Genomic DNA, 16023 nt, shown 5'->3' on the forward strand with positions numbered 1-16023 from the left:
TTTTCTTTATCTGTTAGTGCAGGGAGCTGTAATCCTGGGAGAACTGCTGTCAGCTGTGAAGAGGTCCTTGGCACGGATACTTGTCATCATAGTCAGCCTTGGTTATGGCATAGTCAAGTAAGTGTTCAATAGGTGCTCCCGTTTTCTTAATTTAAGTACTTTTTCTTTATTCGGATTATTGTATTAAAAAAATATTATTGTATTATAAAAAAGGAAATTAATCATAATTGTATTTTAGTTATGAAACTTGTTATGACTCTTTGTCTGCTCATAATTCAGTGTTGCAATAATGATAAATTTATTTTTAATCAGCAAGGACCTTACATTTTATCCTCATCCTCCAGCTGCACTGATTTCAGACTCAAGCATGTAGCATTAAAGTAAGAAATTTCAATCTGCTTGCATGTTCCATGCAATGAAGAACTATTGCGTGGTTGGGGGATAACCTGAGAACTTGCAACTTCTGTGGCAGCCCATACATAATTTAAGTTTTTTTTCTCGTTCAACCAGCAAGTTGAACAAAAAAATGTCTCGTTTTCCCCTTGACACACTTGATGTAGATGGAGGAATCACTTCCACCGAGGTATTGTATTCTGACAGCAGGGAGGGACCTGCCCGCCATCAGAATACACTGATTACCACTGCCGACTTTAGCTGCTGGAGCTGATTGTGTAGAAAGTTTCAAACAGGCTGGTTGTCCAGAAATCAATCAACTGATCGACTTCTGGACAACCAGCCTGCCTATACATGGATCGAAATTTGCCCGGTTCAGCAGTTTGAATCCATGTATAGCTGGCTTGAAGCATGCCAGGAATGGTAGCACTCAGATATCTGACTTGGCAAAATCACTTCGCAATTAAGGGTGCATTCACACTTGCGAATGCACCCTGTCAGCAGTCATCTGCCAGAACTCCAGCGGGGCTTCCTGCAATTAGCTGTGCGTAGGCATCCCGATTGAAAGCATCTTCCGGATTCCTGCTGACCTGATTCAAGTCTAGCCCCTGTACTTTGTGGCCAGTCTTAGAACGTCTAACCCGCCTGTCAAAACAATAAATAGACCTAAATATATAGGCATCTGATGTTATATTTAAATATCATATTTTCCTGCGTTAGGCTCCATGCACACTAGCATTTTTTTACACGCCTAGAACCTGTTGTCAGCATTTCTTTCCCTTCTCCTAGAAGCTAAATAGTGTTATCCTATGTGTACATGCACATTATTTTAGGCTAGTAGTGTTTTTCAAGCTTCAGCTTTTAAGAGCAGAACAAAAAATTGTTTTTGTAGCATTTTGGGAGCGTTTTTTCCGGGCAGAAAAAAACACTAAACGCTACTAAAATTCTCCTAACCGCTTATTTTTAGCTTTTTTTTTCCATACGTGTACTGTAAAAACGCTAGTAAAATGCTAACACTCCTAAATGCTAGTGAGCCTTACTGTTGGTAATTGGGCCACCCATCACATATAAAGTACCAACAAGGAGATATGGCTCAACTTCTGTTGGAAATGTCAACATTTCGATGTAAATTTGGATATCCATATTACTTGATTTACTTATCATGTTGATGTGCAATTTAGTAACCTCTAATTTTGAAGTTTTTTTTTATCATTTGTCCTGGTTTGTGTCAGTTTTCTTTAAATATTGTGATACATTTCAGCCACTTACACTACTCCAAAATTGTTTACTGATAATTGCAACCACTACAGAGTCCTAAACAATGAAATTGGTACCACTCAAATGCCTCCCAAACCCCTTTCAGTTGGATCAGCATGTGAATAGGCTGTAGTAGACTTCAACAAAATGGTGGCCTGTAGAGAACTCCTCAAACACGCTTCACCCTTTTCAGTGCTCAATTGTAGAGTCCTTTACAGGTGGAGGACAGGAGCTGAAGCCATCTTTTACCTAGCTCATTCACATGAAGTCTCCATGTACACTGGAATGTTGTTTTTTCTGGCATCAGTACCACGTTTAGTGCTTGGACATTTATTCATATCATTGGCCAGAGTACTTGCCATTGAAATGAATAAACACCCAAGCATTAGAAGCGGTTAACGCTTAGGTGCATTTACATGCGTTTTTGCTGTGTTTAGCATTTTTTGGGGAAAACGTTCCTTTCCTGAACGCAATTCTTCTGCGTTCAGGAGAGGGACGTATAACTGGCCCTAAACTCTGCTGCTGTTAAACTCTGATAACAGTCTGTGTGCATGGACACATAGGCTTTTACTGAGGTTGAGTTCAAGGGCTTTGGCAAAAAAAAGCCAAAAGCTCTTGAACTCACGTTTATAAGCAGCAGTGTACATGAGGCCTTACGCAACAAGGAGTCAGTGTCTGTGTGCAGACGGCCACCATTTTGTTTAATACTACAGAGTCCTGATCTGAAACATTTCCAAAAAGACTTTCCTTTCAGTTTCTCTTATGTTCATTCTTTGTCAGTAATCTGCCCTTCAAGAACGCTTGTATCAAATAGCTTGTGGCTCTAAAGCTTATAGAATGAGGCATATGTGTTGTCAAGTCTGCAAGTTCACCCTTGTGTCTAACATCAGAACGAGCATATTCTCTCTCAAGGCTGTCCTGCAGTGCACTGCTATACAGGGCTTTGTAGTGTACTCCCTGCGGTGAAGTGTAAAGCCTGCTTAACTGTGGGAGCCAAGTTGGATCTCAGTAGGAAAGGCTAATTTATAATTTTTTTTTTTTTTTTTAAATCACATTTGAAGTATGTGAATCATATTTGCAAGAAAACCGCACAGCTGAGAAAGCAGGCTGTTATCTGGCAAAATGTTTTTACAGTTTGATTAAAACAAATCATTGTTCTGTTATTTAATCAGCACAATCAGCCAATTGTGTTGACCATGGGCCTCACTTGCACATCAAGTAGATAGTAGTCACTGCTGATTTTCCAATTATCTAGATAATTCTTTAGTATCTCTAGATGGTAATATCTTTGTTGAATTTGGAAAAAAAATGTTGCATATGGTCCCTCTTAGGGCCTGTGCCTGATTGGCTTTTGTTGGTGTTTAGTAGGGTTTTAAATGGCCAGTCTGAGAATGCAAAATTTACTTGAAGCAGGTCAGAAGGTCATCTACAATTCAAATGCACCTGTCTAGGACTTTTGAATAATTTCAAGTGTGTCAAACTGATGCCATGGACAAAAGTCCATAGATACAAACCCTTTAATGTGTAGGGTCACTCTTCACACGGCCTTTTTGGGTGAAGATAAACAGGCAATAGATGGGTTGAAATTTGCCAAGTGCAGCAGAGACCATCTGAATTTTGATCCATGTGTGGCCCTCCCCACTCTACAGAAGTTCATTGAGAATGTTGAAAAACTTCTCTTGATCAGTGTCTGCAGCCGCTGAGAGGTGTATTCTGACAGCAGAGTGTGCCACTGTCAGAATTATATCCCACTGGGGAGGATTCCGCCATCCATCTTGTTTGTGTTATTTTTTTTTTTTTTTTTTTTTTTTATAACACTTCATTTAGCCCAGTGGCTGAATGGGGAAAATATTACCCATTTATGGCCAGCTATGGATTTAAATTGGGGTTTCCATTTTTCATTTTCTCTGCTTATTTTTGTGTTTTGTAAAGCTCAGTGCTTCTCTGATGTCTAAAATGTGTAATTGCTTGTGAATTTAGTGTTTGAAAACAAATATGAATAATTGACTAAACACTTCATTAACTTTGCATCAGATGAATCCTTAAAATGCAATTGTTTAACTGTTAATCACAGACCCCGTCTTGGTGCCACACTGCATAAGGTTGTCATGGCTGGAGCCCTTTACCTCCTCTTCTCTGGTATGGAAGGTGTGCTGAGGGTCTCAGGGGTAAGTATGATCATTTCAGTGTAGTGGTGTGAAACCTGAGGGCATGTATTGCTCTGAATGTCTGTGTTTTCACTTAGTAAACTCATGCTTCGAGAGTCCTGATAAGCTTTCCAACAGCTGCTTGTATGCAAGTTACTTTCTGTTGTTCTTGTGCTTTTTACCTTTGGCTGCAATAACATTAATTCTGAGCCTGTAGACATATGTATGTTATGCAGATTATAGTTGATCAATTCCCTGTCCTTGGCAAAACTGTACTTCTGTGGTGGTTCACACAATGCTACTACCAGATGTTTAAAAGGAGTGAACTGCAGGTAAAGCTCTAACTTCAAAAATATAAAAGACTTTACTTATGTCTACCTTTTATGTTTACACTCTATTTGGTGGAAATTGTTTTTTGCTTTTCTAACCCTAGGACCGTATTACAAAAACAGGCTTTTGAAGTATTGCAGCGATATTGCACTTTAGTGTACTTACAATTACATTTCAATTCCTTCATGAACCTAAACAACATGAAATGCTAAGTGCTTTTGTATTCCTTGCCACATTTCTTGCCAAAGCTTTTTGTTTGTTTGGTTTGTTTTAAACCAGCAGTTTCCAGCAAGTGTACTTTTCTATAGGGATGGATAGGACTACATGCAAAAGTCTCAAAGGCCTTAAATTTTAGAATATAGAGTTCTGAAACTCCCATTTTAGAACCATAAATACTACATGGACATAACCGGATGTTATGTAGGTGTACCGATGCTTTTCACCCCGATTAAGTTGTGTAAATAGTATTTATCCTTTAGTTTCAGCCCTCTTTCAGACAGCTGGATAGCTGCAGTCACTCGAGTCTTGTGGCAAAAATTGGCAGATTCTTGCTGCTGGAGTGACTGGGTCATGCGATGAGCAGCGGCTGCTCAGTTCATTTAAACTAGTGGCGGCAGCTGACAGCTGTGGATTAGAACAGATGTCCAGGCCTGGACACAGCTGACTGCATCCAGGCTCAATGTCTGTCGCTAACCACAGGTAACTTCTCTGTGTACAGCTACATGCAAGCAGCTGCGCCAATGTCAGTATGCCATTAATTTAAATGAGCTGATTGGCTGCTTCTGATTGCTTGACCCAGTCGTTCAAGCAACAAGAATCCGCTGATTCTTGCCCCAGGAATCAAGCGGCAACAACTACCCCGCTGTGTGAGGCCTAAATTGGTACTTTTCTGTTTCATAAATGTTCCAAAAGGGCTTATCAGATGCAGATGGTGGCTGGTGTTCTGAGTCATAGGCATTAGGCAATACCTCCAAGTTTCTTTTGCTCCCATTTTCATAAATCAGCAGTGCTGTCAAGACAGGTACAGTCCGGCACTCTATGGTGCCTACTATGCTCCATCGTTTTTTCTTGTATAAATACTGACTATGATGATCATTCTTTATATAGGCTTAAGTCCACATCTAGTGATGCAGTCTGGTAATAGGTGTCTTAGGCACACAGTGCTGGTTTGTGTGATGGAGAGAAAGTATAAATACTCTCCCTTTGATCCAATTGAAGCAGCTTTTTTAATAGTTACGTTTTTATTCGTCCTGAATAAAAAAATTCACAAACTACATTTACAACAAAGTGTGTTGAAGAGTAAAAAAAAAAAAGACATAGTAAAGATTTATAAGCTTATCACCCATTCAGACTGTGCAGTGGAGGGAACAGGGTAGACATCTAGACGACGACATGGATTAGGCACATATGCGGAAAGAGGGGAGGAAGTAGGGTATGGTAAGTAACCTCTGGGTGTTCAACAGTCTACCACAACTGCCTTTCACATAACTGCCAATAACAATGGTGTTGAAGGATAAGTCCACCTTTGGGAAATTGTCACGTTCCACTCGTTTTTAGGGTGGAACATGTAACATTTTCCCACTCCTGCAGCCACTCCTCGATCCACTGATTATAGTGACAGTGCGCCGGGGATCTTCTCTCCACACCCACTGTCACAATCTTTTAAAAATCGTGGCCTTTCATTAACCGCTTTCTGTCCGCTGTATTGCAGAAGTACTGCTACAGGGTGATACAGGTTCTCAAAATCACGTTTATATATGTGATTTTGCATATACGGGTAGGGGGCACATGCGCCCTACCCACGCTTCCATTTGCGACCTCGGCTGTCAATCACCGGGTCCCAGCCGGTGTTTACTCGCCAGTGCCCAGTGATTGCCGAGTTAACAAAATAGTTCTCTCCCCTGTCAGCTCCTGCACACTGCTTTGCATGTTTTTTTTTTTAGCAAAATCATGTAGCAGAATACATTTTGGCCTAAATTTATGACAAAATTAGATTTTTTTTTTTTTTTTTTTTTTTACTGGACATGTTTGATATCAAAAAGTCAAAAATAGTGTTTTTTTTTTCCTCAAAATTGTATTTTTTTTTTTTCTTTTTTCAGTGCAAAAAATAAAAAATGTACAGGCGATCAAATACCATTGAAAGAAAGCTCTATTTGTGGGAAAAAAAGCCGTAAATTTCATTTGGCCTTTCATTAAATAGTCATGGTCATGCAGCGTTGCATGACCACGCAATTGTCAGTTAAAGTAACGCAGCACCGTAATGCAAAAAATGGCCTGGTCAGGAAGGGGGGTAAATCCTCAGGAGGGCAAGTGGTTAACAGAGTTCTGCGAATGGGAAAACTACAACTAACGTCAGCCTTTTGCGGCTGATGGCTTGTAGTTTTCAGTTAACTACCAGAGCACTGGTGAGCGCTCTAGGTAGTTCATTGATGGTTCCTGTCATTGTGTAACTGCCTGCCTGTACGAGCAGACCACTTGCGCTGACAGTCTGCAAGAGCCTGCTGATTGTGGGTGCAATGCTGTACAGGATCCTAATAAACAAAAAATAAATACATTTTTTTTTCTTTTTTTTTACTTGCAAAAAGATGTGCATTTATTTTTTTTTCTTTTAAAGGTGAACTTATCTTTTAAATTTTTATTGCCAATGTATAAACCCAAATGGAATAGTGCACTCATAAGACAGCCAATGTGGGTGGACATTTCCTGTAATAAAGTAAAATAAGTAGGATCTTCTATGATGTAAAGATGATGCGGACATCTGGGTTAGGTAATAAGTTTTTTTAAACTGTAGCAAATTAGTCCTTTTCCAGCTCATTATCATTTAATGTCCCTATAATCTTTTTGTGTCTGCAGGAAAACACTGATTAAGTGGGAGGCTGTTTAAGTACATATTATAGTTAATGATCTGAAAGCTGAACTATGCCTAGACCGTCAGCCCCTTCACAGCTGAACACAGGGGGTCCATGCACACTGGGCTTAAAAAAGCTGCTTCTACAGGAGTTTAGCCTGTGTAAACAGCACAATGTTATCGTATCCATGTACATTAAGTTGTAGAGGCAGAAAAAAACCCTTCTGGTTTGCATTTTTGAGAGGAGTTTTGTGGCAGAAAAAACGATAAACGCTCCCGAAAAGTTGTTAAAACAACACTCCATATGAGCATTTTGTTCTGCTTAAAGAACTAGCTTTTTTAAGCCCAGTGTGCATAGACTCTTATTCAGCTTAGTGGTTTTTATATATCCCTGTGGTCTAAAAGATGTTTCCACCAAAAGCTGTGTTACTGATTTTATTTTAAAATTTTCAATAGGATACTTACTATTTAGCAACTTATTTCACAGCACATAGAATGCTTAGAATGATTTCCAAAAGTGTTTATGCTTCAAAATTACAGCCCAGTGTCCCCAGTTTAGTAGTACACACACAGTGAGGAATGCATTTTATCTTTGTTTTTTGGTATTAGGAGGAAACCAAGCATGTGAACCTGTGGAACACTTACAAACGCCATACACATACTGTCCCTTGTAGTAAATGAACCTGGGGAAGCACTGCAATGCTTACAAATTAACCATTATACCATTGTGTTTCCCTGTAGTAGTGATTCGTAGGAATATGTGGACTATTTATTTTAGACATTGACACTGCAATTTCGGTATGAAAGTTCATGGACAGTTGAGAAGTAGGGAAAGGTAGTGGGTTGCTCATTCACACTTGTGGGTATGTTAATTCATGTGTTTTTGTGTATAAAGACAGCCCCTTCTTTTCGAATAGTCTTGTAGTGCACCTCAACACACCAAAAAAAATTTGTGTAGTAACATATGATGCAGTAATGTGCGGTACAATGTCATATGTTACTGCACAAGTGTGGAGCCAGCCTTAAAGAACTGATGGAGGATGGAGCCTTGCCTTGATTTTATAACACAGCATTTACTTTGTAAAGAGTTTTGTTTTATGTTGAGATATTGCTGCCTGTGTGTTATACCATTGTGTCTCCATAAAACATAAGCCCTGCTGTCTTATTTTGTAAGATCATGTGTTTAGTTGTTATATTAATAACACTTTATGCAGTCTGCGCAGCATGCCTTGTCATACGTGCTCACCACTAACATTTGCTTGTCTCCATGACATTAATACCATATGCTCTCTTGATCTCTGCTCTAGCATTACTTCAGTACCGTAGCATTGATAGCACATCTGGCTCTGTCATTGATTGATGCCTGCATTCTCTTTTGGATATCCTTTTAGCTGCCATGTATTCTCATGGGCCTGTTGTAGTATCTTCATTCTTTCATTTTAGCATCCATTAAATTATCTCCACTGCTAGATGGTCTTTCAGGCTAATTTTGTTTATGGAAAAAAGCACCAGATGGTTTGTCTTTAAAAGGCAAGCAAAAAGTATCAAATGGTTTGCTTTTAGTAGGCAAGAGCAAAGTGGTTGTAGAATGCTTTCTCATGCCAGTAATTGTTATGGCTTCCCCTAAAATCTGGGTAATATACAAGGCCAATGTGCATCTCATCATGTGTTGTAAATGCATGAATTTATGTTCTTGATATTTATTGTAAGTGCTCAGTCTCAAATGTCTTATTAAGAGTGACTTCACTTCTATTTCCTTGGGTTATTGCTCATATAACATACTAAAAAGAAATACCTAATGTATCCATACACGATGGCACTTTTTCGACTACTAGGTGCAGCACAATTGTTTTAATTAAGCTTTACATTATCCTCCATCACCAAACTCGACATCTCTGTTCAACCTAGAAAGCATTGGCATATTGCATATCCAAATGAATGCGAGTGCACCAGCAAAAGAGAAATCTTCAGGAAAGAGTTAACCTTTTATCAATTGTCAATCAAGTCTCTGCTTCCATTCGGCAACTTTGGGTTATACTGTGGCTTGCAATAGAAATGGACACTAGGCAGTAATAAAATACTGGAGGCCAGGCCCTAGGGTCTAAAGCTCCTATTGCACCATTCCTGCTCAGTTTTTCTTAGTGTTCTTTTTTTTGTTCCCCTAACATTCAAAAGATCTTATGCATACCTGCTCTTTGAAATGGTTTTGCACCAGTGTTAATGTCGTCGTTGAAAATTCTTTTATCATCGTTTTCGTCAGCTGCATGTTTTCAATGACGAAAACTAAACGAAAATAATATTTTAATCAAGTAAATTGACAAAAATTATGATGAAAATCTGTTCCAATTTTCACCAACGAATGAAAATGTGAGGGATGGACATTTACCAACTTGAACTCCCACATTCCTCTGAGCTCTGCCTGTTAAAGCCCCAGCCCTCTGACTCTGTCGGCAAGCTGTCTGCCTGCTGCCTGGGAGTTCTGGAAAAATGCCCTGTAAACCACAGAAGAGGAACTTCTCCGTCAGATTTGTGTCTGTCTGGATGTGATGTGGTGAGTGTGAGTGTTTCCCCTCCCAGCAAGGTAGCAGTGCTTAGCACTGTGAAAAATAACAGCCTCCTCAGACCAGTTCTCTGCCCTGTGCACTCCCTCACTCCCATTTTCTTCCCCATCCCCACTTGCAGGTCACCTCCCCATCTCCAAAGTATATTGCACCCTGCCCTGTGCACTCCCTCATCCCCATTTACCTCGCCATCCCCACTTTCTAGTCACTTCCCCATCCCCAAAGTACAATGCACTCTGTCCTGTGCCGTCCCTTACCCTCATTTATTTCCCCATCCTCCCTTTCAGGTCACCTCCCCCACCCCTAAAAACTATACTGCACACTCCCATTTATTTATTTTTATATCAACTCCCTCCTCATTCACCACACATCCCTGCTCCGCTGAGTCACTGCTCTGCTCTCTACTAAACTGAACCATCAGTCATTTCCCTTTCATATACAGTCCCAAAATGTACTGGAGATTTTAGTTGACTAAAAATGTACTGGAGATTTTAGACTAAAATATAATGTTTTCCCTACAGCAGTCCTGCAGTTTTTTTCTGCAGTGAAATCCCCATATGTGTTCCAGGCAGTACAGGTTTCCCTAATTGAGAAAACACATACTTTTTTTTTTTAACATGTTCCAATTCACACAGCATAACTTATAGAAATATTTAAACATTTCTGTTATACACTTTTTACTTGTTCTTTCTGAAAATTTTAAAACGGAAGTGGTCCCCCTCCTATATGATGTTAAGGAGGAGCCTAAGAAAGTAATGTTTATCAGAATTAATCCTGTCTGTACTATGTTGGCAGATCTCACAAGTTGTAAACTAAATGTAAACACTGTCTGTCCAATGATTTCAAGGCTTTGATTCTGTATTGCATGTTAGTGAAGGAAACGAGTCTCTCCCCACTGTGTCCCTCCATATTCACTTTAAATTAGTTTAGAGCAGTGGTTCTCAACCTGTGGAACCTCAGCACCCATATATGTCTTTGGTCAATCGATCACGACCCAAAAAATTATTTAATTTCTGAAACATAATTTCACAAAACAACTTGTGCAGTATTCTACAATGTACATACTTTTAAATAATAAAACACTTTTTTATTCTTTTAAAATAATTATTTTAAGCATACATAAAATAACAAAAATCCACCAATACCCCCTAACATTTAAACACCTCACGCTAATGGCTCATTTAGCTGATCAATGCCTCCTCTGCCTATTACTCTCTGAAAGGCACACTAAGTTAAGAGTATTAATGTCTTCAAGTGCTTTTTAAATAATATAGTTTGTGCAATACTCGTGAGGGTTTTCAGTACCCCCAATTTCATGCACTCCTTCAATCCCCCTTCCATGCCCTGCTTTAGCCCACCCTTTCATGCCCACACTCATCACCATTGCTTTTCCTGTTTCACTTCTTTCAAAATGTGCTCTCCATCACCCATTCACAACCCAGCAAAAAGTACCTAGCAGAGTCTTTCCCTGGTGTCCAGTGGTGCTTTTCTTCTCTTCTGCATGGCTGGCTGGCTGTAAGGAAGTGTAGTTATATGTCACTTCCTCCCAGCGCTGCGGAGGAAAGAGGAATGAGCGCAAAGGCCATGGGACCGCTTTGTAAGTGCACCGCGCGCAACATCCTTAATGGAATCAGCTTGTCGCAATAATACAAATATTAAGGCCGACCATAGTTGCGGTCCCGGCTGTCTTAACATTTATATTGGTGCAGCTGGCAGTTTTTATTAAGCTATGTTGTCAGGGCACTAGACGTTTTATTGGGGCATTATAGAGCCTAGGGGGCACTTGTCCCGTAGCCCAGTTCTCCCCTGGTCGCAACCCATTATTTGAGGAACATGGGTTTAGAGTAGCTTGCAGTCTGCCCCAAGGCCTGTTCCAAAAAACAACTAGTAAGGTAAGTAAATATTTTGTGTGTGTGTGTGTGTGTGTATACGTACACTGCTCAGCATAAATGAGTACACCCCAACAGATTTGTCAGAAAACCTTTTCGTTCCTTTCAGAATCAACATTTTTTATGGGACAATATACTACAAAATACTCCCACAAATGCGGGCCATTGATTTCAAACAAAATTTGTTAATTTGCACACACAAAGTATTTTTCCTAACACATTCATTCAAGACCATGTTGCAAAACGATCACTTCCCAAAGAAAGTCTCTGGAGCAAAACTAAATTTTAGAGGACAAAATTCTAATCAACAAGAATTCAACTACAGGTGAGTCTAATTGTCCATTACACAGGTGTCCAGCAGACAGTTGATTATAAAAGGGTGTTACTTAACAAAGAAAACCCCTTTCATGCTGTCAGTAATGGCACCACATGGAAGAGAAATGTCAAAAGGCCTGAGAAAAAAAAAAATTTCTTTACACAAGAAAGGTGAAGGCTACAAGAAGATCAGCAAAGCTTTACAGAATACTGTAGAAAAAGTGATGCATACATTTAACAAAGAGGGAACTGCAACCATCTCACAGAGATGTCCACGGAAGCTAATACCTCGCCATGCAGGTTCACTACAGTTAGCTAAAGAAGTAGAAAGCCAAACTGGGGAGATTGTTTCCTGTAACACAATACGGTGTACACTACAGAGGAATGGCATGCACAGGTGTCATCCAAGAAGGAAGCCTCTCATAAAGTCCATGCACAAAAAAAGCCTGCCTAGAATTTGCCAGGGCCCATGCTGAAAAAGGCTACTGGGACTCTGTACTCTGGAGTGATGAGACCAAGATAAATGTTTTTGGAACTAAAGGCTTCAAAACTGTATGGTGTCACAAAGGTGAGGAGTACAAAGAAAAATGCATGATGCCTACAGTGAAACATGGTGGTGGCAGTGTCCTTCTCTGGGCCTGCATGTGTGCTGCTGATGTTGGGGGAGCTACAGTTCATTGATGGTATCATGAGTTCACAGATGTACTGCTCTCTATTGAAAGTGAAGATGCTACCATCACTACGTGCCCTTGGTTGTCATGCACTTTTCCAACATGGCATTGATCCAAAACACACATCTAATGCCACTGTTGCATTTCTGAATAGGGTGAAAGTGATTCAGTGGCCACGTATATCTCCTGATCTGAACCCAATCAAACACCTATGGGGAATTCTGAAGACAAGTTGAGTATCACTCTCCATCCAGCATCCAGACTCTAAAAGAGGCCGTTCTTGAAGAATGGAAAAAGATCGATGTTGCAATATGTTGCCAACTTGTTCATTCCACTTAGAAGACTTGGCGCTGTCCTTACAAATCATGGAAGTCATACAAAATACTAGATGGAGTAGTTTTTTGTTGTGGGGTGTATTCATTTTTGCATCAACTAATTTGAGTAAAACTGAAGACTTTGAAATCTAAGTTTTATTATTAACCTTACTTTCATGTAATGAGCTAAACAAATGTTCTATAAAACTCCACTTTGTCTAAATTATGCAGATGCAAAAAATGCATATTTTATCATTAACATTTTTTAGTATATGAAAAAACTGCCCCAGTAGGCAAGAGGTTAATGGAAGCCCTGTCCTTCAGTGAACAAAAGAGAAAATAGGGTTTTTGGTACACACTATAAAATCCTTTTATCAAAGTCCATTGAGGGACACTGCTTCCTTCCCTCTATTCTTTTTCTCTCTTTTGCATTGCTTGCTACAAATGAGCAGGTTTTGTGTGGGAAGGAGTAGTCCCTAGTGGCTGGCCTCCAGTTTCTATGATGTTTCTAATGTCCATTTCTCCTGGGCAGCAGTATAACTCTAGGCTGCTTAACGGATGCTGTGTTCCTCAATGAACTTGAGAAAAGTTTTCTTTACGGTGATTAAAAAAATCGTACTTTTCCACTTCAGCATATTATTGTCTTGGAGAGCTTAGTGTTTCAAATCTTAGCCCTTGACTGAAAAAGGAACTGATCCCTGGAAGCTGTGTCCAAAAAAAAGACATAAGAGGGCAAAGGAGTCATCAACAGTATTGTCTTCGGGGTCTCCTGCAGTTGATCTTTTCTCATTGCTGATTGAAATGCCTTGTTCTACTTTGCCTCTGTGTGGAGGTAGCCTGTAGGTAGAGTCAAACTTTGCTTCGTCATGCCGCCGCCTCTGGCAAAGAGAACAGTGAGCAGGACAGTAGTGACATCACCAAATCATCTAAAACTATCAGTTAGAGGCAGTAGTGCCTTAGATCCCACACTGCGGATATACAGCTTTGAAACAGTAGACACAAGAGTGCTTACCCAAACTCACATATGCAGTGCACTGTTATTTTTTTTTTTTTCTAGGATAAATTCAAGACAATGTATATTATTCAAGGGATTATTTGGGCACAGCCAACATTTCTGAGTGACCCATATTACATTGTGAATGTCCAGTTTTGAGTTCAGATCCGCTTTAAATTAGTTGTAATGAGGCAGAGTAGTTGGGAGTAGTCTTGTGTGACGCTACTTCTTAATTGGTCTCACAGAAGGATTTAGTTATGCACTCAATCTGACACATCTAACTCTTCTAGGAGACCCTCATTAATCCTTGTTATTATGACTTCTAGGTATATTACAAACATGTACAATGTGGGTAATCATTAGTATTGCTACCTTTTTTTGTATTTTTTGGTAAATTTTGTACACGCATTGTATCCTGTTCCTTTGTAAAGGAGAACTCCAACATTTTTATAGATAGATAGAGATATATATATATATATATATATATATATATATAGTGTTAAAAGAAAATCGGGCCTTTGTGTTCTTACAGTGTAACTCTTACCAGTGTATTTTGATTGCTGTATTGAAGAAATCTCCATAAGACTGGAATTGAGGGAAACCTTCCCCAGTGGGGACACAGATATTATGAAAAACCTAACTAATGTTTTACTTTTTCAACCCTTTTAAAACCATAAAAAAAGTTTTGGCAGAGCAGGGGAAGAACACACATAGGACAAGACATAAACATCTGGGCTTCCTGATTAGGAGATCACTAATTTAGAACTTGCCCGTCTTCCTGGGTTTAGAAATCAAGGCCAGTAACTACCATTATAAACTATTGAAAAACCATTTAGATTGGAGTTCTTCTTTATGTACATTTGCAGTAATTTTCTCTTCAGTTCTAATTTTCTTTGAAGGGCCTAATGAAATATGTTTGGTCTTTTTAGTATGGGGTCTTTTATAGAAAAGATTCTGTTTACTGAGGACTTGGTGGTTGTTGGACATGGATAAAGTTAGTTCCATCCATGTGGTAGTATGGACAAAACCTAGAGTGCAGTCTGCATCCTAAGAAAAAGAATGCTGTATGTTAAAGTCTGAATCTTCGAATAGCTGTCAACTTTCTCATGTCTTCCTTGTCATCTCTTTGCTCTATTCCTGGTTTAGGCACAGTCTGATCTCGCCTCCCTGGCTTTTATTCCTCTGGCTTTTCTTGACACTGCCTTATGCTGGTGGATATCCTTCCCTGACTACTTTCATTTATTTTTTCTGCCCATGTTACTTTGCCTGTCTTAAATTCTTTCCATTTACAGCCATATTAAGTAAGCTATGGTGATGCTGCATAAAGGGCAAAGTGCAATAATTTTAAGGAACCAGCTTAAAGTGGTTGTAAACCCTTACATAAACCCACTGAAGTGACTGGCCTCAGATGACACACAGATGAAACAAATCCTCCTACATATGTTATAGGTGTATAGACAGATACATAATAATGTAATAGTGTAATACGCAGATCAAAGGCAATTTCTCACCTCCAGCAGGTAGAGGGTGGGAATTTGACATCAGAGCTGAACATAGCCTGAGACCTGATTTGGAGGGAATGGACATCCCCCCCCCCCCCACCACCTTTCCTCTACACAGTCCCATAAGGAAACATGCACAGAAGAGGCTGTCTTTCACCTTTTTGTGTCCTGGGGGGCAGTCTCTCAAGATTCTGTGGTGTCCGCATGACCTGTCAAAAGTGAGTCATGCAGACAGTGGCGGAGACAAAAATCATACTTAAGTGCTTTGGATTGAGGCTAGTACATACTATAGAGGGATATGCTCTGTTCATTTTTCATTTAGGTGATTTACAATCACTTTAAAGACTATTCTGATTGAGTGTTCCAGGTTAATGCACTTTGCCCTTTTGAATAAGGTTGTCATTTTTAGGGGATTTTGTTGTTAAAGAAAAAACACCCGTATAACTAGACTCTGGTTGCAGAAGCCATTCCATGACTTATGTCTCATACTAGCTCCAAGGTAGTCGGTGACTGGTCTGGAACTAGTGTGCAAGTCACAGAATGACTAGAAGTGGAGTCACAGAATGGCTGCTTCCATGATCACCCTTGTAAGTTTCTCTGTGAGAGATGTTGTTTATTTTTTACTTATTTTTAAACATCAGAAGTAGAACTGCAACCGTATTTTTATTCATTTTTAATTTTCTTAAATAAAAGTGAGCACAACCTAGATCTCTTGAATGATATATATTCATACCAGATTGACATTTTCATTTGGCCAGGTGAGCCATTTATAGGGATTTATATGGCATAAACAAAAGTTTTC

At 39.5% G+C, this 16023-nt stretch overlaps 1 protein-coding gene across 2 annotated transcripts in view; it reads left to right on the plus strand.

Moving 5' to 3' along the window:
• Window positions 1-16023, plus strand: part of TMEM87A (transmembrane protein 87A) — a 73254-nt gene that overhangs the window by 30438 nt on the left and 26793 nt on the right. Inside the window, exons 10-12 of one of the 2 annotated variants that reach the window (XM_089658681.1) lie at window positions 18-117; window positions 3725-3818; window positions 8283-8354. In XM_089658681.1, the coding sequence (XP_089514807.1) occupies window positions 18-117; window positions 3725-3818; window positions 8283-8354 (266 nt within the window). Of the gene's footprint in view, window positions 1-17; window positions 118-3724; window positions 3819-8282; window positions 8355-14865; window positions 14935-16023 lie in introns of both variants that reach the window. The other variant, XM_089658682.1, reaches the window with a different exon arrangement.

This window comes from Staurois parvus, unplaced genomic scaffold (genome assembly GCF_062004578.1).
Source record: "Staurois parvus isolate SC_StPar_1 unplaced genomic scaffold, SC_StPar_1.0 ptg001089l, whole genome shotgun sequence".
NCBI lineage: Eukaryota > Metazoa > Chordata > Amphibia > Anura > Ranidae > Staurois > Staurois parvus.